The 20,415-nt window shown below is 64.9% G+C and overlaps 1 protein-coding gene across 2 annotated transcripts in view; it reads left to right on the plus strand.

Annotated features, from left to right (window-relative positions):
- Positions 1 to 20,415, plus strand: part of COL5A1 (collagen type V alpha 1 chain) — a 149,858-nt gene that overhangs the window by 36,430 nt on the left and 93,013 nt on the right. For both annotated transcript variants that reach the window (XM_058693633.1, XM_058693634.1), the window contains exons 3-4: positions 3,889 to 4,102; positions 5,112 to 5,274. In XM_058693633.1, coding sequence (XP_058549616.1) covers positions 3,889 to 4,102; positions 5,112 to 5,274 — 377 coding nt within the window. The remainder of the gene's footprint in view (positions 1 to 3,888; positions 4,103 to 5,111; positions 5,275 to 20,415) is intronic.

Here is a 20,415-nt window from a genome sequence, read left to right on the forward strand (position 1 = left end):
CGCTTCGGGTCCGAAAGGGGCCGGGGCGCCAGGCGGATCCGTTCACCTTAGGAGATGCTCTGTAATTATTAGAAGACTGGGCGTCGTCTTTTTGGTGACCTGGCTGTGACCCCGACCTTGGGCGGCCCTTTGACAAATGGCGGTGTCTCTGCTCCCGTGTCCCCCCTGGGTCCCGAGGGACACATTCTTCCGGGGGCTGCTGTCTGCTCCCTGGATCCCTGGGTCTCAGCCAGCCTTTAATCCGTGGGCCCTTAGGAGGCTGTCCCTGAGAGAGGCCGGGTCGGCCCTTTACAAGAAGGTCGCTCTGGGTAGATGAGGTCAGCCAGGGACACCGGGTCCCCTGCGGCACCGTCAGGAGCCCACCTCTGGGTCAGGGCCCCCTCGTGCTCCCGGCAGACAGCCGCAGGGGCCTCCGTGCCCAGCATCCCGGGAACACTTCCTCACCTTTGGGGCTGAGCCTAGACACACGTCTTAGGATCGCCCTCGTTCTCGACTTTGCCCAGAAGCTGCCTACATCCTGCCCCACATCCCCTGCCCTAGAGAGACTTGGGAGGCTGGGACCAGAGAAAGGCTCAAGGCGGAGCGGTGGGGGGCTTCCCCAGGCCCCCGGCGGCCGCGTGGAGCGTGTGTGATGCTGTCCCCGCGTAAGGCCTCCTGGGGAAGCCAGGTGGGCTGCCTGGGAGGTAGCCTGCCGGACGCCCGGCTCGGGGGGTCTCTGTCACGACAGACTCCTGGGGTTTCTTTCCTTCTGTCTTCCCGGCCTCCTTACGTCACGTCAGAGAGATCGCGTGGACCTCGGAATAGAGACTAATTATCGGAGGTCTGGTCTGAAGTCAGGAGTAAGACACGGCATAGTTTTCAAGCCCTCGTTTTCCCTAAGCTCTCCAATTAGTAACTTGATTACACGGTTAGCGTTTAAACGCTCTGACGGGGTGCTCTGGTTGCGATTAGCCTGTGGAGTCGAAAGAGCCCAGACAGAGCCAGACAAAGCTGGGGACTTGCCTCGGGCTGATTTGAGCAGGGGTTTCTGTGGGGTCCCTTCTCTGAGTGTGGAGCCGCTGCGGTTTGCTGACCCCCGTCAGCCAGAGCGGCCCAAGGATGTTCTCCCAGGTCCGTGTCCTGTGACCGTGGCCTCGGATGTGAGGAAGCACACGGCTCCTGTCCCTTCTCGCGGAACCTCTGAGTGAGCCCGGCGCCGGACGTCCTTTCCGCTGTGATGCCCGCCTCCCGGGGCGGGGGACAGTGTGGCTGCTCGGAGACGCCTGGGTCAGCTGGGCCGGCCGTGTGGCCCGGTGGCCACGTGCACGGTTTTAAGCATGTCTTAGAGCAGAGGGAGGTCGACGTCCAGGTGATTTACTTCCATGAGGAGAAGGCCCCGGACTTGTCTGCAGCGGGCCACCTGGATCCTCTGGGGAGCAGTGGCCCCTTCACAAGCCGGTGGCCAAGGCTCGCGGGTATTTGGGAGCCCTTGTGGGGACTCTTCCCCCAGCGTGGGCCAGACACAGGTTAACCCGGGTGCCCGCCTCACCCGCTCATTTATTCTGCGGCTACGTACGAGCCTTCCGTAGTGCAGGCTTCTCTGGGGAGCCCGGGTACCATCGGGGGGGGGGGGGGACCGCAGGCGGGCAGGCTGGTGCTGTGTGCACCTGCTAGCCGGACAGAGAGTCCTCCCTGACCCTCAGAGGTCTTCCTCGTCTCCTTGGGCCCGGGGGTCTGGGTCCTGAGGTCAGTGGACCCGGGACGGCAAGCGGGGACCTGTCCCGGCAGTTGGCCCTGGGTGGCCCTGATGCCGTGTAAGCAGTCTATAGGGATTAAGGCAGAGCCCAGAGCTGTGACGCTTTGGGGGGCAAGCCGGAGAGGGTGGCGCTGCTTGCCTGGGGGTCCCCGGGCCTCGCCACTCTCTGCTTGCAGGAGGGACACCGTGTCAAGGAAGACAGGCCCGAGACCCTAGAAGATACCATCGTGGATCCCCCGTGAAGGCAGGAGACCAGTGTGTCCCATCAGGCTGCCCCCACTTCCTGGACGGGCGTCTGCCCTGGGGCCCCAGTGACAGGGGCTCCTTCGTCCACAGAACCAGCTCGGCCACATCCACACTGTGCCCTCTGAAGGCTTCCGGAACATGGCACGCTTCCTCATGATCACGGGCCCCCTCCTCTGTTCTTGTGCCTTGGATTGGGGTCCCCTCTCCATTTTGTCCTCCACCTGGTACCCTCGGGGCCCCTGAGACTCCCTTCATGTTCCGGATCCAAAGCAAGGGCGGGGTGTCACACTGTGCCCCCACCCCCTTTCGCCTTCCCCCCAGACCTTCCCTCCTGGTGGGCCTGGGGCTCCGGATCAGCCTCTGTCCAGCAGAACATCCTGTCCGGGAGCTGTTGGCGAACGAGGATTCAGTTTAATAGTGATGCCCTTATTAAACTCCTACTGTATACTCAGACTGCCCCAGTGCCCTTGGGCCTCAGCAAAGTAGACAGGAAATGACTTAAGGAAGTCATCCCTTAAGGAAGTCGTTCGTCTGCCCTCTGTCTCCACCTTGGGACCCCCCCCCCCCCACCTCCCTGAGTTGGCCTTTGGGGGCCGGTTGGTTTCACCGGTCGAAGCAGCCACAGCGTCTTCCTGTTGGCTCACCCTGGCAAGATCTCCGCACCCTGGGTCCCGCAAAGGTCACAGGGGCTGCAGCAGGCAGTTTTCCTGCCCGCCCCTCCCCCCTTGGCCTGGTGCCCTGGAGGTCCCCTTGTCCCCAGCATGTTACCCTGCAGCTAGCTCTGTGCTCCAGTGAGCAAAAGCAGGGGCGGTGGCCTGGCCGTGCAGCTCTTCCGTCAGCAGAGGGCGCTCACGGATAGCTTCTGGGCTGGACGCGGCCCCCACCCCAGCCCTGCCGCCCCTTGGACCGTGGGGCGGCTGCTTGACCGGGTTGCCATCCCAAGGAGCGGTGGGTCTGATAACAGAGTCCCTCCGCATCCAGGTCCGCGAGCCGGGTCCACAGCCCCGCGTGACGCTTCTCACCCACATCCCCAGCCCCCGCCCCCGTCAGTCAGGGTGTGGGTGCCCACACCTCTCCGGGTGCCGCTCCTTCTGGCCGGTTCCGCAGAGCGTTTCTGCGTGGCTCCCCTGTGTCGGGACCAGCCACGCTCTCTCCACGCCCCGGGCCCCGTGCAGAATTGCGGGCTGTGCCCCTGTCGCGGCCAGAGAGTGGCGCGTGCGAGTGGGGAGGTCGGGAGCACACGGAGCGGGCCTGCGTGCACTCAGCGGGCCGCGTGGGTCTGGCTGTCAGTGACCTTGTGTTGTTTCCGTCCTGAGGTGTAAAGTGTGTTTTCTGCCATTAACATACAGGGTTGGGTTTTTTCTTTCTTTTTTAAAAGTTTAGGTTGAAGTCCTTTGATTTCTTTCTCCCTTTCTTCTGGTTTGCATATCAACCAGGAAATGGCAAAAAGTACGGTCCCTGCTTCTCGCCTTCCTTTCCCCTGCCCTCTCTCCCCCTCCCTCCCTCCTGCAGGTACCAAATGAGACGCAATCTGCCAGGTCCAGCTTTAGGAACAGTGATGCATCTGGAACAGCCCCTGCTCAGAGGAAGCTGACATTCTAGGAGGTTCTAATTAGGATTTATACGCAGATGTGTTGATGAACTCAGGAGATGACATTGAAGGCTCACAGCTGGAAGGAGCAATCAAGTTTGCCTTTACTGAGCTTCAAAGAGGATAGGCTCGGTCACGTGGTGTTAGGGAAGGGCTGCAGGAACAGTTTGATCAAGGGGCAGATGGGTAGCAGATGGCTGTGCACCACCATATGTGTCCGAAGTTGCCAGGTCCCGAGCTGGTCTGTTTGCAGAGCTGCGGCTGCATTCAGCCGAGGGCTTCCTGACTGCCCTCTTCCCTCTGTCTTCTGTTACAGCGTCTTCATTTCCTGAGGACTTCTCCATTCTAACCACTGTGAAAGCCAAGAAAGGCAGCCAGGCCTTCCTGGTCTCCATCTACAATGAGCAGGGCATCCAGCAGATCGGCCTGGAAATGGGCCGCTCTCCGGTTTTCCTCTATGAGGACCACACAGGGAAGCCAGGGCCAGAGGACTATCCCCTCTTCAGGGGCATCAACCTGTCGGATGGCAAGTAAGTGGGCACCGCTCGGCAGCCCAGCCCTGCCCCCGCCGGAGGGTCAGGGCAGGCCGCCGAAAGCCTGCTGGCTGCTAAGGGACCTCACGGCAGGACGCGCTTTATAAAAAGCAGGGCAGTGCCAGATGTGCCCAGGCGGGCGCCAGGCAGAGGGAGGACGGGGCTCGAGTCTGGAGGCCTGGGTCCTGGTCTCGGGTCGCCCTGCGTGCTTTTGGGGAACCCTTTCTTCTCCCTGGGCCTCTCTGCTTCCCCTTTGTACAATGCACGAAAGTATCTCAAATGCCAGGCTCCTGGTCTCAGCAGGGACGTAAAAAATTGTGTGGTTATACCCGACTCCTTCCAGAAAAGATGTAAGATACCCTTAAGGATACAGACACATCAGAGGAGGGAGCACACGATTTAAAAAAAAACAAAACAAAACAAAAAAGACAGGTCTTTCCAGAATTCTCTGTTGGGGGCATACCTACACCCTGGTAGTTTGAAAGTCAGCTCATGCGTGGCTGACACATCTGAGGCCCTGTGCGTGATCTTCGAAGAGCCTCGGGATGTGGTCCCTGTGCTTGTCACTGAGAACTTCACACAGGCCCACCCATCCTCCCCCTCCCCTGCAAGCGCTGTCTTCTCCAGCAGCCCGCAGTCTGCTGGAGGGTTCGGGGGGGCTCTCGCGAGGCAGGGCCACTGTGTCTGCCTGCCCTTGACCCGCTGGAGAGCCCGTGGAAGGTTCCAGAGCCCGTGCCCGGGGCTTCCCAGGGAGCTCACGGGTGCAGACAGCTGACCTGGTGAGAAGTGAGAGACGTGGAGACCTCCACGGCCCGAGTGGACCTCCCAGGGCCACGCCGTGTGGCCGACATCTGCACCCAACCTGGTCTGATGGCAGAGGCTCAGCTCGGAGCTGCCCGGCCCCGCCCTGACGGTGCGGGAAATGGCCGTTTGCCGCAGGGTCGCTTCTGCTGGCCTTCAGCGACACAGGCCCCCTTCACCCGCTGGGCTGTCTGTTTCTCTGCAGGTGGCACAGGATCGCTCTCAGCATCCACAAGAAAAACGTCACCTTGATCCTGGATTGTAAAAAGAAGACCACCAAGCCCCTCGACCGCAGTGACCACCCCGTAATCGACGTCAACGGCATCATCGTGTTTGGAACCCGGATCCTGGATGAGGAAGTGTTTGAGGTGAGACGGGGGAGGGGAGGCCGGCCCACGCGCCCCCCGGGCCAGCGCTGGCGGGTCGTCACCACTGGATATGGCCGCCGCGGCTGCCCGGCTCCTCCTCGGGGACGCTGGCATCCCAACACGGCCATGCTTCCATCGGCCGAAGCCTCTGTCCCAAGGGGGGTTGTGGCCTGTGGGAGCAGAGAGGCCCCTTGAGGACAGTAGTCCCCAGCCCCATCCAGGGGGTCCAGGGACAGGCTTGGGAAGGACACGGGCTTCGGTGAGCGGGGCCCGAGGCTTGTGGACGCATGCACGGCCCTGCCTTCCAGTATCTTCGGCCGTTCTGGGGAGGGGGCGGCTGTGACCGGGTGGACTGGGGGCCAGAGCTGGGCCGGTGCACGGGAGCTGCCGGAAGGCACGAACCGTGCCACCTGCGGCCTGGAACCCAGCTTTCCGGGAGAGCTCCTCAGGCACGGGGAAGGGGCTGAGCGGAGCATCCCACAGAGTTCTGCATCTCTGTCCTCCCAGATGGGGGTTCAGCGTCAGGGCGTTAAAGCACTCTGTCCCGCTGGTGACCAGGGGCAGGTGACCAGCGGTTTCCGGACGCCCCGGGGGAGCGCAGTGGCATCACCTGGGGGACCTTTTAAAGCACAGACGCTTGGGCTTTGCCTCCTGAGGTGCTGGGGCAGCAGGCCTGGGACCTGTGTTCTAGAAGGCCCTCAGGACACCGGTGGCCCCTTCGGCTTGGGCGACATGACAGCCAGGACTCCTCCGCTGGACGTCTTTTCTTTTATGTTTTGCTTGGGCTTTGTGCGGGGGGAGGTTCAGCTGCCACCAGGGCCCCGTGGCTGGAGCGTGTTTGGAGACGGCCGTGCTGGATGGTCTCTGAGGGCTTTGCCAGCTCTTGGGGTTCGCCCATGGGGCCCCCAGAGATGGGAGGATGAGGCGGCATCTCCTGGCGGGACTCCCCAGCGCCAGCGTGAGCTCCCTGCTCACACACTTGGCCGCGACTGAGAGGTTGGCTCTGTGCCCACCACCACCCCTGTGCTCCCCCCTGAGGTGGGGTCTCTGGGTCGGTGCATCTGCTCCATGAATTGGAGACCCCGCCGCCCAGGGCTGGACGGGTGTTGACCGGACCCGGGGCTCTGCGGGGGCCCCCGGAGGGCGAGAGCACACACGCCGGCCACTCTGCCGTTTCTGTGCCAACGGCAGTGTCGTCCGCTGCCGATTCCAGGCTCTTCCGGCGGGGAGGGTGGTCACACTGCAGCTTTGCGCGGGCGAAGAATGACTTTCCGAAAGTCTCATCCTTCCGTAAAGTCATAACGGGGCATGTGGCATCACCGCAAAACTTTCGGGGACGGATGGCGGCCGGCCCGCTGCAGGCTCCCCCGGGGCCACGCCCCCTCCTCTCGCGCGCACTGGGTCTGGGGCCTCAGGCAAGCGGCTCTTGCATTTCCCGGCCTTGGCTTCCCCGTCTGCGCACTGGGGTCATGGATCGTGAATGCAGCCGTGGCGGAAGTGGCCTGAGGTCGCACGTGATAGCGCGTGTCACACTGTGCCCCTGGGAGGAAGCGCTCGACGAGCGTTAGCTGCTTGTTGTCGATTTTAGTTCAGCGCCAAGGCAGGTGCGGAGGGGGGACAGAGCGAGCCCAGGGGCATCGGACGCGATGCACCAGCAAGGAAAGACCAGAACGGCGGCCTCTACGGGAGGATGGGGCGGGAGGGTCCGCAGAGGGAAGGCCGGGGAGCCAGTGTGTGCAGGCGGGTCCGGGGGCCCTGCGGGGTGCGTCCTGGGACAGCAGGGCGGGGTGGGGCCCGGAGCCTGCTGGAACGGCCAGATTCTGCAAGTTACGGAGATACGCCCTCTGGGCGCATTTCTGACCAGACTTGCCCAGAAACCCGGGATGAACTGCGAGACAGCCGGGGCCGTGTGCCGGGCGGGAGGTGGCTGTGGGGTCATTTGGGGAGCTGGTGTCAAAGGCACGGGGGTCACACAGACTGGGGTTGAGCTGTCGCTGGTTCAGGTCGCCTGCTGGTGGCAGGACCCGGGTAAAGCAGATGAGCCACAGGACGCTCGTTTGTGTAATGGGGTCCCGGTAGCGGCACCTGGGGGGTGTCAGGGGGGGGCTTCCCTGGGCTCACCTATCGGAGCCCTGGGTGTGGGTGCCTGCTGGGCGACGGGGAGCCAGGGTGCTGGGACTACCCATTTCTCGGTTGGTTAGGAAGTTCTGGATAACCGGAGGCGGGAAGGTGTGCCGAGGGAGGGCAGTGAGCGCGTGCATTTGAGTTCACTTGTCGTGCGGTGGCTTTTCTGTGCTGGGCAAACTCTTGGTGATTTCTAGTGCCTTCTGTGTGTTCACGGAATAAAGATTCGGGAACAGCCTTTATCTCTCTTTAAAAAAAAAAAAAAAGATCCTAAAACCAGTATTGCTTCCTTGATATCCTGACCGAGCCCAGAGGCGCTCAGGAACACGAAATACTGAGACTCCACGGCCGTCGGGAAGGGCCGGGCGGGGCCAGGGCGGGGGCAGGGTCCCAGCTGTACCGTTCACCAGCTGGGGGGCGCCGGGTGAGTTGCCTGGCCCCTCCGAGACTCGGGGTCCCCATCTGCACCGCGGTCGACCCTGTGGTCACGCGTGTGCGTGAGGCAGTGCGGGGCTCGCGGCGCGGCTGAGGACAGGCCGTGTTCAGTGGCAACGGCAGCTCAGGAGCCCTTGCCGTGGCACTCGTTCTGAGCGGGAGGGGCTGCCGGGGTCGCGAGGGCTCGTGGGCCACGCACGAGGTGTCCGTGCTCTGCGGGAGGTGGTCCCCCGGACCTTCCCGGCTGGGAAGACTTGCTCACGTTGGGAAACGTGACCTGTCTTCCGCAGATGAGGACTGTAGGATGCAGTGACACCACGCTGGGATGGAATCTGTGTGAAATGCCTGCACCCGCCAGGCCACGGCGGACCACACTGACCCGGACCCTGGGCCGTCAGAGGCCAGGCCGTGCCAAGGCCCTCTGGCCCTTTGTCAACACTGACCAGCCAGTGTGCTCCCTGTGTGGCGGCTCGGGGTCGAGAGCTGTCCCTTACCTCCGCTTTTCCAGACTCCCCTGGCAAGTTCAGTGCCAGGACTCCTGCCTTAGAGACCAGGGCCTCCAGCTGGGCAGGGCCAGCCGTGGGCGTGCAGGCCTGAACCCCGGGCCCTGCGCTGGCCCCTGCCTGCATACCGCCATCTCGGTGCCCTGGGGGCGTGAGCTGCCGGCTGCTGTCCTCGCCTCTCGGGCAGAGTCCTCTGGCCAGGCCGGCCCTAGGGAAGGGGCAGGGGCAGGCTGGCCTGGCCACTGCCTTCCACCCACCTAGTAGGTCCCTGCCCGCACGTTCTCAGGAGGAGGGTGAGCCCACGGGGCTGCTCGGGGGCACCGTCCTCCAGAGGATTCCTGGGAAGTTCCGTGTCCCGTGTCCTCTTCCTTCCCCGGGATGTGCCTGTGTCCTGGGACCAGCAGGCAGTCGGGGTCCCGGGGCATTGCTCCTGTCCCCCGAGGTGGAGTGGGTGCCAGGCAGGCCGAGGGCCCACTGTGGGAAGGGGCTGGGGAGCTGTTCTTTCAGAGGAGTGGTGCTACGGCCTCCCCGTGCAGAGAAAAGTCTTGTTTTCATCCGGGGCTCAGGAACGAGCTTTGTGCGTTTGGAAACACACACAAGAGTGCCAGGGGGAGCGAGTGCGACTGGTAGGAGGTAGGAGTGGTTGTTTCCTTCAGTGGTAGAGCTGGGAGAGAGGCTGGCCAGGTCGGCACTGGCCAGCAAGGCCCCGCGACGTCACCCGCCGGCGTGCTCTGCCCTCCCATCGAGCCCGGCCACTCCGGGGACACCGGCACCAGAGAGGCTGCATAACCTGGAGAAGGTCACCCAGCAAAGCTACAGCGCAGCAGGGCCGGCCCCCAGATCTGTTGTTGCCCAGAGTATGTGACAGGACGCTGTTGCAATGCACAGCAGGTGCCACACTCCCGGCAGCCCCTGCGTGTCTTTAGCGACCCGACCAACAGAACTGGGTCCTCAGAAACTGGGTCACGACCTTCCCCAGCCGGGGTGAACCCCCGGTGGCCCCGACGATGCTGGTGGGTGCTTGTTCCCTTGGCCCCACACGGGCCCCGAGGACGTCGGAGTCCCCTGACCTGTGGGGTCTGTGAAACCCCGGCACCTTCCAGGAAGGGCCAGCGCAAACTGGGTTTGCAGGCTGCCCCACCTGCCCAGCACCCTCCCGGCCCCGTCTCTGAACTGTGCGGAGGGCCCAGCATGGCCCTCCCCACCCTCAGCTCAGCTGCTGTTCCAGAAGGAGGGGTCTGGGGGTGGGGCTCAGCAGGGGTCGGGGAGGGCCTCTGTGGTAGGAGGACCCTCGTCTCCAGGAGGGAGGCCCGCCCCAGGGGACAGGGAGCCAGTGAGCTCTGGGCCAGGAGCCAAGTCTGCTTTTAAAGCTGCTGAATGTTTCAAGGGGAAACGAGACCAAACAGGCTGTAAACTGGGGCTTTCTCTGCAAAGCTCCAGGGGCCGGCGGGAGGAAGGTGGCATCAGACCCGGGTGACGGTCCTCCCGTCTGTCTGCCTGCCTCTCATTTGGAAAGACCAGCGATTTACCTCATCCCTGATTCCCATTTTCCAGAGGCCTGGCTTTTCCACTGACATGTTCTTTCCTGGAATTCAGCTTTCCTGGGGCAGGAGCGGGGCCTCCGCGGGACAGGGCTTCCCCAGCGATGCCCAGGGCGGCCTGGGATTCCTCCGGGGAGCACAGAGCCACCCTCGCTCCGTGTGCGCGGTTGCTGGCCTCGGGATCTCGCTGGGCTTGGCGTCTGAGGCCCGGGTCCACGTGCTGGCTCTCGCTGTCCCAGCCGTGAGCTCTGCAACCGTCCCGTCGCCTGCCACAGGGGCGCAGGCGAGGGACCCAGGGCTGGGGAAACCGCAGTCTGGGGGCCTCTGGAGCCGCCAGACTCGTCATGGGGCAGCAAGGGGGGAGTCAGAGAGTGAAGAGATGCCACAGGGACGGTGGGGTGAGCCATTCGCGTAGCCTGGGACTGCTGGAACCGGCAGGGGCCCCCGTGCCCTGTGACCCTGGCGACCGTTTGCAGGCCGCCTGGCCCTGCTGGATCCAAGGCACCTCCCTGACCAGAGCTTTCGGTCATGCCTCTTCTGTCAGCCTCCCTGTGGCGTCGTTGTCTCGACCCAGATGTCTCTGCAGAGCGGAACCGCGGACACGTCCTAGGGTGTGCTTTTCCTGTCCTTGGAGGGTGGCCGGGAGGGGCGCACTTGTGGGGCTGGCGGGGCCAAATCCGCGTTGGGTTTCAGACGCCAGGTGGACAGACGCGCACGCGGTGGGAGGGGACCCGCCCGAGGCTCCCTGCTCTGCTGGCGGTTGCCGGTGTCTCCCACCCACGTCCCCACTGGTTGACGGTGTTGAGGGCCCAGTGCCCCTGCCCCCCACCCCTGTCCACAGTGTCAGGCCTGGCGGGGACCGCGGCTCTGTCCCCCTGCTGCCAGAGCGAGGTCCGGGCCGCCCCAGACACGGCCCCCTGGCCTCTGCACGGAGCCCGAGCTGTGCAACCGTGCGGGCCGCTCTGACTTAGCCCGTCATGACCGCCGATGGGCTAGACCCCAGGGCTAGGTCGAGGGCCTGGGGGAGAGGGCAGCTCAAACCCGGGCTTTCTTTTTTTTTTTTTTTCAATGTTTTTTTTTTTTTTTTAATTTATTTTTGGGACAGAGAGAGACATAGCATGAACAGGGGAGGGGCAGAGAGAGAGGGAGTCACAGAATCGGAAACAGGCTCCAGGCTCCGAGCCATCAGCCCAGAGCCTGACGCGGGGCTCGAACCCACGGACCGCGAGATCGTGACCTGGCTGAAGTCGGACGCTCAACCGACTGCGCCACCCAGGCGCCCCCAAACCCGGGCTTTCTGACTGCAGATCGCATGTCCTGGACGGGCGTCCAGCAGGTGGAGCCTGGAAGGGCCCGGACCCTCCAGCACGTCCGCTCCCGTTCCCGCCTAATCCTTGGGGACCCTCTGGGTTCTTCCTGGGAGTGCCCCCCCCCCCCCGCCGTCCGGCTGTGTGAGGGGACAGCCCTGCGCCCCCGGAGGCGGTTCTCGGGCGGACCCCACGGGATGTGGGGGGACATGAACGAGCAAGGTCAGGGCCTCTTGACTGGGTCTTCAGCTCCCCCCACCTCCCAGGGACCTTCCCTGATCCCCGGAAGGGCAGCGATGTTGGCATCCCCACGAGTCTCCACAGTTTGGTGACTTAAAAATACAGAAACTTATTCTCTCCCGGTTCTGGAGGCCAGAAGTCTGGCCTCACGGTGTCGGCAGGGCTGTGGTCCCTTCAGAGGAGCTTGGTGGGGGTCCCTCCTGCCTCTCCCAGCTCCTGGTGGCCCTGGGGTTCCTTGGCTTCTGGCCACGCCCTTACAGTCTCTGCTTCCATGCGTATACCCCTTCCCCTCTTCTCGTCTGTCTGCTCCTTCTAAGGACACTTACTGGATTCAGGGCCACCCTAATCCAGGATGGTCTCATCTCGAGAGCCTTAACCTTGTTACATCTGCCAAGACCCTGTTTCCAAGTAAGACCCCGTTGGTTCTGGGGGTTAGGATTAACGCTTGGAGCTGTCTTTTGGAGTCGCTATTTAACCCGTTACCCAGACCGGTACGGAAGGGGGTTTGCCCATCAATTCCCGTAGGACCCATGTGGGTAATGACAAGCTAGTCCCTGGGCGTGGTTCCACACTGAGGCTTTCTTGGGCCGTTGAGTCGGGTCTGGCCAAGGAGGCAGGCTGCTAAGGTTTTCCTGGCTGGAGCGGGTGGTCAGGGGCAGTCCTGTGCGTGGCTCCTGGCTTGTCTGGGCGCCTGACTGGCCAATGAGGACAATGCACACGGAGTTTGGGGTACATTTCTGTGTCCAGTTCACGTCCAGGAGGAGCTGGGCAGCGGGCAGGCGTGGGCCTGGATTCTTGCCTGGTGGCCAGCAGCCTGCAGGCTGGGGGCCCGTGACCAGCTGGGCGGCGGGTGGGGTGGCTGCCTAGCGGAGGCTGGCAGGAGCAAGGGGGCGGTGGGTCTCAGGCTGATGGCCACGCCAAGGGGCTCTCATGTGGGATTGCGCGTCGAGGGGTCAGGGGTGTGCGGGGTGGGGACCGGGCTCTGAGGATGTGCCCCTGAAGCTGGCCTGGGTCATGCCGGCTGCTCTCATGGTCCCTGTTGAGCCAAGCAGCTGGGGCAAGTGTCTCTACCCGGGGGTGGCGGTGGGGGGCGAACTAGGAGGGGTCAGAGAGACCCCACGGGGTCAGATGGGTCTCGCTTCTGCCCACGCGTTGTGGGACCTGGCATTTGCTGCGGCCTGGCCGGAGAGGCCTTTAGTTTGTTCTGTGGAAACCGTGAGCGCAGGACCCCGTCCGGGCCCAGGGGGCTGATGCAGTGTCGGGAGCCCGGCCTGTGGGATGACCTTCTGGTGTGTGGGTCCCTGGGGAGGGTCGGCACCAGGGTTCCAGGGAGCGAATGTCATTTCGCGGGCACCTGTGGTGCTGCCGCGGGTACGGGCTAGGTCACATCAGGGGAGGGGAGGCGCATCGGTGGCTCTCCTGGAGGCGCAGGGCATCGCGGCCGATGCTTCTGGACGCAGGTAGCGGGGGGCAGTGGCCCAGGAAGGCCCCCTTGCCCAAGCTGGGGAGCCGCCCGTGTGGGCAGCTGGAGGGCAAGGGGGTCCCGCTGTGTGCGGGGGGGGGGGGGGTCTTTTTCTTGGCCGCTGCCAGCTGTCGGGGGGCGTGGGGAAGCTTCCGCCTTGCCCTGGCCCCCATGGACCCCGCGCACGGACTCGGGTGGGCCTGGGACTCCAGGGCGGCAGATGGAGCCACCAGGCTTGTGAGTGGCGAACGTAATGCCTGACGAAGCCCCCAGCGCTGGGCATCAGTCCATCTCCAAGGTGTTCTCCGAGGGCCCCAGACGCGGGCGCACGTGTGGCCGTGATTTGTGAGACTCCCCCGACCTCGGCGGTGGGGGGTGAGCTGCTTGTATCCGGACCGTGCCTTCGGAGAGAGAGCCTCCAGTGCCGGAGGGTCCACGAGTGCGCTTGTGGGGTACCCCCTTCCTGAGCGTGTGTCCCAGCCTTGAGGGGACCCCTGGGCTCTGAGAGCCGTGAGGAACGTTCGTTGGAGGGCGGCGGTGGTTGGCCTCCGAGTCTGCGTCTCCGAGAACGTGGAAAGCCCGTCGCAGACGCATTCCCTGCCCGAGTCACCCCGGACTCGTCTGGAAGCTCTCGGCTCCGGGAGGGACAGGCGCTGGGGGCCTCTGCATCGGAGGAGCCCAGGCACCAGGCCGAGCAAGGAGGCTTGTTCAGAAAACCCGAGGCCCCGAGATGGGGCAGGGGCTGTGCCTCCGAACGTGCTTCCTCTGTTCCGCTTGGAAAAGCAGATAATAGTGACGTCCCTCCCGGCGTCCAGGAAGGTGCCTCCTGCCCTAGCTGCCGGTGGTCTTATCCTGATAATTGCCCTGACGATCCTTCGTAGCAGCCCAGGACACGCGTGGCGTTGGCTCCTCAGCGCTCGCGGGGTACCTAGAGTCCAGAGAAGTAAAGCCACCTGCCCCAGGTCGCACAGACAAGAAGTGCGGGGCCAGACTTTGGGCCCAAGTCTGGACCCTTTTCCTGGATCCGAAGGGCATCCTGATTCTCAGATGACGTTGGGCCTCTGACGTCAGGCTTCCGTCCCTGTCCCTTAGGTCCCTTTAGGCGGCACCGCTGCCTGCTAACTTCCCTCTGGCGGTGACCCTCCAGCCAGCTTTCGTGGCCCCAAGGCCCTGGGTGCCCCACTCAGAGTGACCCTCCTCCTTCCTGCCCCGGCCATCTCAGGCCCCGGATCTTCCCGGCCTCTCCAGGCGGCATCTGTGCAGCGACGGCCAACCCCACAGTCCGTGCCCTTAACCACGCCCTTGAGCAAGGTCTGGGGGTGACCAGCCGGCAGCCGGGGGTGAGGGTGCATCGGGTGCGGAGTTTTCTCAAGTGCGGGAGCGCCCGGCCCCTGAGCCCCCCTCCCGCCCCCCCCCGAACCTTCGCAGCAGGGATGTGCGTGCTCTGGGTGCAAGTGAGAACCTTCTGACGGCTGTGGACGTGCCGAGGGACCCCGGTTAGGCCTGACTGCCACACATGACCCCAGGTGACTCTCTCGGTTGACAGCGTATGACTCAGAAAGGTCTTTGGGGCTGGGACCGTGCTCTGGAACCGAGGAAATGAAGTTCATCGGGGATGAGTGTTTCTGTATTTGGGTTCAAAACAACCAGCTGCACCAGCACGGGGTGGAGAGGCGTGGTGGCGAGGCATTTCCTACGGGGGGCGCGGAGGGGCACGTGCGTGTGCGTGTCCATTAGGGGCCACGGTGTGATGTGCCACCTTAGTACGTTCGGGACAGAGGGCGGGGTGGTCGCGGGTGCGGGCCGTGCCCGGTGGAGGCTGAGGTAACGACCTGGGGCCTGAGCCTAGGGTTGGCGAGGCAGGGGAGAGAGAGAGCTGGTGCCCGAGGGTGGAGAGTCTCCTCCGGGGCGTGGGGACGAGCTGGTGGGCGAGCGAGGACCCGAATAGGCTCTGGACCTCGTCTGCCTGGGCCCAGCTCTGAGGCCGCTCCTTCCGGGGTGCGTTCCTTGAGCCCTCGGTGGTGGCTCATGACGACGTCACCTGGGCTGCCCCCCCGAGGCAGCATTAAAGCCTGAGGGTGGAGGCTGGAGACGCCCACCCCCTCATCTTTGGGTCCGTCAGCCTCAGGACGGGGGTGCCGGTTGAACGAGTGAGAGCAGAGTGGTGGTGACGGTGGTGGCCCTCGTTCACCTGTCCCGGCCTCGCTGGGTTCCAGGCCCGCCGAGTGTCCCACACAGGCCATCACGCTTCGTCCCGAGCACGCTCCTGCCCGGTGGGGCTCACAGATGAACACGCGGAGGCCCGGAGGGATGAAGCGATCGTGCTTCAGGCCCCGCGGCCGGGGAGGGAAGGACCCAGCGCCCTGGCCACTGCGGCCTGCGCCCTGCGCCTCCCTGCCGCGGTGCCCGGGGTCCACGCTCCTTCTGTGCAGGTTGTCACAGGGCGCCGTCCGCCGGGCTCGGAGGTCCCCCGCGCCCCGTGGTCGGCCCAGTAGCGGCGGGCTCGCCGCCCCGGAGGGTCCGGAGGGGGGAGGACGGGACAGCCTCCCTCGTGGGCTGCCCAGGTGGCGGATGGCTGTGCTGGGGGCCAGATGCCCAGAGCGAGGTGTCCTGGGCCACACGGCTGGTGGGCGAGGGTGTGAGAGCCGCGCCCTACAGAGAGTGGTGGGACACGGAGGACGTGGCCCGTCGTCCTGGCCCCTGCCTCTGGTTCTGCCGGCCTGTCAGTCTGGGGACGAGGTGTGCCCTCTCTGAGGTCACCAATCTGACCCTGTGGTCGCTTCGGCCAGTTTCGGCGTCTGACGAGGCTGAGACCTGACCCCCCACCCCGGGCCACCGTGCCCTGGCCTGTCGCGGAGACGTGTGTGTGTGCGGACGGGACCTAGACACCCTAGAGCAGTACCTGCGGGTGGCAGAGGTGACCATTGGATCGGGACCGGAGGTGGCCACGTAGCGGGGATGGTCACGGATGGGCCACGGGCCAGGCGGCACCTGGGGGGCAGCACAGGGAAATATTTCTTTAACACCTGCCCACATAGTGTTAAACTCGCTCTCGGGCGCCACGGGTCCTCCGAAAATCATGGAAAAAATTATCTCGACCTCCTTTGGCTCGGGGCCTGCCTTTTCCATCGTGTGAGTCGCGGGTCAGCGGTGTCGCACAGGGTTTTAAATGTGACTTGTTGGGGCCACAAGGGCTCGAACAGGGGCATACGGTGGCCTTTCACGTGTGGTGCCTCCCGGGGCACCGAGGAGGCGGCTCGTGAGGAGGGCCCCCCAGGTTCCCCCGGCCCCTGTGCACGGGTCGGGGTGGTCGGAGTTGGCCAGGGTCCCCGGGGGGAGGAGCGCCGGGCCAGGGTAGACGATCGTGGCTGACGCCTGCGCGCATGCCTGGTGCTCGCTGTGTGCGTGTGCCTGGTCCCAGTACGTGCTACCCCCTCCTGTTCACAGGGGCCGGGGTGGCCTCCGCTCTCCCGGGGCCCCCCAGGCCCAGCACCGCTTCCCCTGAGGCGAGCAAACCGTGGCTCGGCGCCTCGTGGGTCGGGATGGAAACCCCGGGGTGCCGGCCTCCCTCCCCCGTGCCTGGAGAGCCGCGCTGGGACCCCCGTGGCTGTCCACGCGGCGGGTGGCCGCACCCCGTGGCCCGTGCGGGGCGGTGCCGGTCTGTGGCCAGAGCCCGCGGCCGGCAGCCGGGAGGTCGAAGCTTCCCTCCCGATTTGGCTCCAGGGACAGCCCGGTCGCCGAGCGTTTCGCCGGCAGTCTCGGGCGAGAAGCGTCCGCCTTCTCAAATTATCTGCGTGTCTCCGCTTCCGAACATGAAGGGCTCTGGCTGAAATTCGACCACGCGACCCGCGGGGAGAGCCGAGCGCGTGGCGGGGCCCCCGCGGGGCCTGTTTGGGTTGGACGAGGGGGGCCGTGGCTCAGGCGGTTTTGTTGGCAGGAGGGGAAAGAAGCCGGCGCGGGACCGGAGGGAAACATTCAGCCGATTTAGCTGCACGGATGCGCCAGGCGGGGACGTGCCCCCGTTTGGGCAGACTCCGGCTTCCGGCTCCGCGGCCCCCAAGGCCGCAAAGCTCTCCAACGAAAACCCTGCAGTTTCCTCAGCTCCTAAGCAGAAACGCAGCCCGGATAAGACCTCATTATCGCAAAAGCACAACTGGCTCCCTCAGCAAAACGCTCCTGGCTCGGCCGCGGCCAAGGGCAACACGCGCCCCGCTGCGTCCCAGTGGCTGCCGCCGGCCCGTCCTCGCCAGGAAGCGGGGCCCCTGATTGTCGCCTCGGGGTCGAGGATGCGCAGCGGAGCCCAGCGGCCGTAGCGACCGTCGGGCACCGCGGCCGGAGCTTCTCGGGGCTCGGCACGGCTTTGCTGACCTTGCTGGGTGGGGCAGAAGCGAGGCGTGTGAGAGCGGAAGACTGGTCCGCACCTGAGCGGGAGTGCAGGGCAGGGTGGGCACTCGTGGGCCGGGGGCCCAGATGGGGACTCGGGGGCAGCGGGTGGTCCTGAGGCCGGGGCAGAGCCACGGTTGTCGTACGAGCGGGACGTTCCACGTGAACTCCGCGGGGGCCGGGCTGCTCTCGGGTGGCAGCTGCAGGACAGCGACTCCGGAGCCCCCGTTCTGCCCGTGCAAGAGGGACCCCGCCTCTCTGAGCCTCAGTGTGTGCGTCTGCGAAACGGGGGGGGAGACAGGAGACACAGGGCGAGTGCACCCACGTGAGCACAGAGGAGCCACGGTGAGGAAGCTGTCATGGGGAGGGGGTCAGGGTCACCAGAGCCCAGGGATCGGGTGGCTGTTGCTGAGGGAGGGGACCGGGGCTTGGGCCCCTTGGTAGGCCAGCTGCCTGGCTGGGGCTGGGCCACACGTGACCCCGTAGGGACCCAGTGAGGGTGGGGGGCATGTCACCCACTGTCAGGCCGTGAGTCCAGGGGCGTGTGCCTCGTGCTCCCAGAGGGGGGCTGGGGGCGGATGGAGGGGCTGCCCCCTCGCTGGGCGCCGCGGACCGAGCCATCGGGCGGAATCGGGGCCGGGGGTTTACCCACTGTGCAGGACTTTGTGGGTTCCCCGGGGGCAAAGTCAGGCAAGGCTCCGTGGAGGGAGAGGGCTTCTCCCGGGGCCGAGGGAGAGCCGGGGCCATGCTGGGCAGGACGGAGGGGGCAGTCCACACTGGGGTGGGACTGGGGGGCTAGGGGGAGGGGCACGGTGTGAAAAGGGGTCACGCAGGGTCACTCTGGGGGACGGGAAGCCAGGGACTGCAGGGGGAGAACGCAGTGCAGCATGGGAACGCTCCGTGGATTCCGGCCGCTGCTGTTGGGGAGGTGGCCGTGGCTCAACTGTGAGACCTTGGTGGAATGCCATGGGGCGAGGAGTAAGTACACACTGGGTCCTTCTTGGCTCTGGAAAATTCTCGGGACGCGCTGCCTCAGTTTCCCCATCTGTGAGTGGGGGTTGTGGGAAGGCTCAGGAGAGACACGGCCAGGGGGCCCCCAGCAGCAGCCAGGCACTCACAGACCTGGCACTGTGGTCCCCAGAGTGGAAGGACTCCTGGCCTTGGACCCCGGAGCCTTTCCCCCGCTGAGGTCCAGGGGACCCACCCCGCTGACCTCGCGCTCCTCGTCTGTAAAATGAGACGGTTTTACTACACTGGGAGTTTGGACCTTTTTGAAACAACCCCGTACACCCTTTCTTAACAAACATCTGGGGGGGGCGGGCAGCCTGGCGTGTCGGCCTTCTCCGCGGAACCCCTTTGGAGAAGCCCCAGCTGGGCTGAGCTCCCAGGTCCCCGTCCTGAGGGGGCGGTGAGGGGCAGGGAGGCCGCGGGTGCAGGACGCACGGGGCTCCCAGGAGCGCCCGGCAAAGAGCAGGCACCACGGCACACGTAGTCAGTGCCTGAGAGACACGACCCGGCCGTCGGTTTTAGCTGAGCAACAGGACCGGTTATTGACGGCGAACACGGAATCGTTGGCATGTGAGTCTCTAGGCCTCAGAGGGAGCCCCGCAGCCTGGCAGGTGTCCTTTCCCCGCTCGACCCCCCTGGGGCCAGCAGGCAGTGATGTCCCCTCGCTCTCTCCCAAGGGTCCCTAAGGACGGAAGCTCTCTGTCTCTGTCACCCCGGCCAGAAGGTCACACAGAGGTCACCTTCTGCGCATCACGTACACGCGTGTGTCCGTGCACACACGCACATGCACACGCACGTGCACGCACACCCCCCCCCCCCCCCCCCACGACTCCAGACCTTACAAGTGAGCCATGAATCTTTGAGTTTGGGGGTTGCTAGGCTGCCTCCGGGGAAGGGGGCAGCAGACTTCCAAGGTCAAGGCCAGGCTGGTTGAGGGTTCCTGGTCAGGGTTCCCCCACCTGAGAGGGCAGCTGGTTGGGAAAGATCCCGGGGTGCCCTCCATGCTTCCGGAGGGTCAGGGAACCCACCGGCAGCTCTGACCTGTGGCCAGCCTCACGGAGCTGGCGGTCAGCTTCCGAAAGGCCCAGCCTGGCCCCCGAGGGGCTGAGGCCGTGGGCAGCGGGGGCCTCTGATCCAGGCCCCCCAGCATCTCCCGCCAGCAGCTGCCGAGAAAGGCTTTGTCAGGAAGAGGGGGGCACACGGAGTGAGTCTCAGGGTTTCCCATCACAGCAGGCGGCGTGAAAATGCTCTCACAACCGTCACAAAGTCGTGATCGTTCGCGTTACATCTGAAAGACACTACGGACCAGAGTAGGGCCAGTCAAGGGGCAGGCCGGCGCCCAGTCTTTGGGTGGTGGCTGCTGGGAGCTCTGGGTGGAGAAAGATTCTGAGGTTGTGTCTGGTCTCAGCAGGAGTAAGTTCACTGGGGGCCGGGATCTCTGCAAAGGGCACACGGGTATTGGCCCCCTCCCCACCTGAGAAACCGTCATGTGTGCAGGGAAGAGGTCACAGCGGGTTGGAAGGAGCGCTGGATGAGGACCCGGGCCCAGACCTGACCCAGCTTCCGTGAGGCTCAGAGTGTGAGCCTTAACACCCGTGCCTCAGTGTCCCCTTCTCACAGTGGGGCAGGGGATGGGTGGATTCCTGCCCTTTGAGACATGTACCCACAGCACAGAGGGGCACCTTTTTTGGTGTGGAAACCCACTCAGGGGGTTGTGGGCAAACTGGTTTTAACCAAGTGTAGGTGTCTGCAGAGGAGGGCGGGCCCTGGGAACGAAGGGGCCTTCGTGCTCGCAGGGACCCTACGGCAGGGCCCTCTGCTGCAATGTGGGGAGTGGGCGAGGCAGGCAGGGAGCCGGGGTTGGCCGAGGGCCAGGTCGGCACCAACCGTGTGCTCGGATTCCAGAGCCCCGGGCGAGTCTCTGGGAGGCACCTGGCCCCTGCGTCTGTGCGTGGGTATTCGTGCCCTAGCCTTTAGCCTTGCTCCCTGCCTGGTGTCGGGGGGCTGCCCGGACCACCGTGCGGGGCCTGTGAAGCCTGGTTCTGGGCTGGGTGCCCTGGGGTGCAGGCACACGGATGTGCCGGATGTGGCCATGGCCCGAGGACTTGGGCTTCCTGGGGGGGCAGGCCCTTTACCAG

Source organism: Neofelis nebulosa, chromosome 12 (assembly GCF_028018385.1).
Source record: "Neofelis nebulosa isolate mNeoNeb1 chromosome 12, mNeoNeb1.pri, whole genome shotgun sequence".
NCBI lineage: Eukaryota > Metazoa > Chordata > Mammalia > Carnivora > Felidae > Neofelis > Neofelis nebulosa.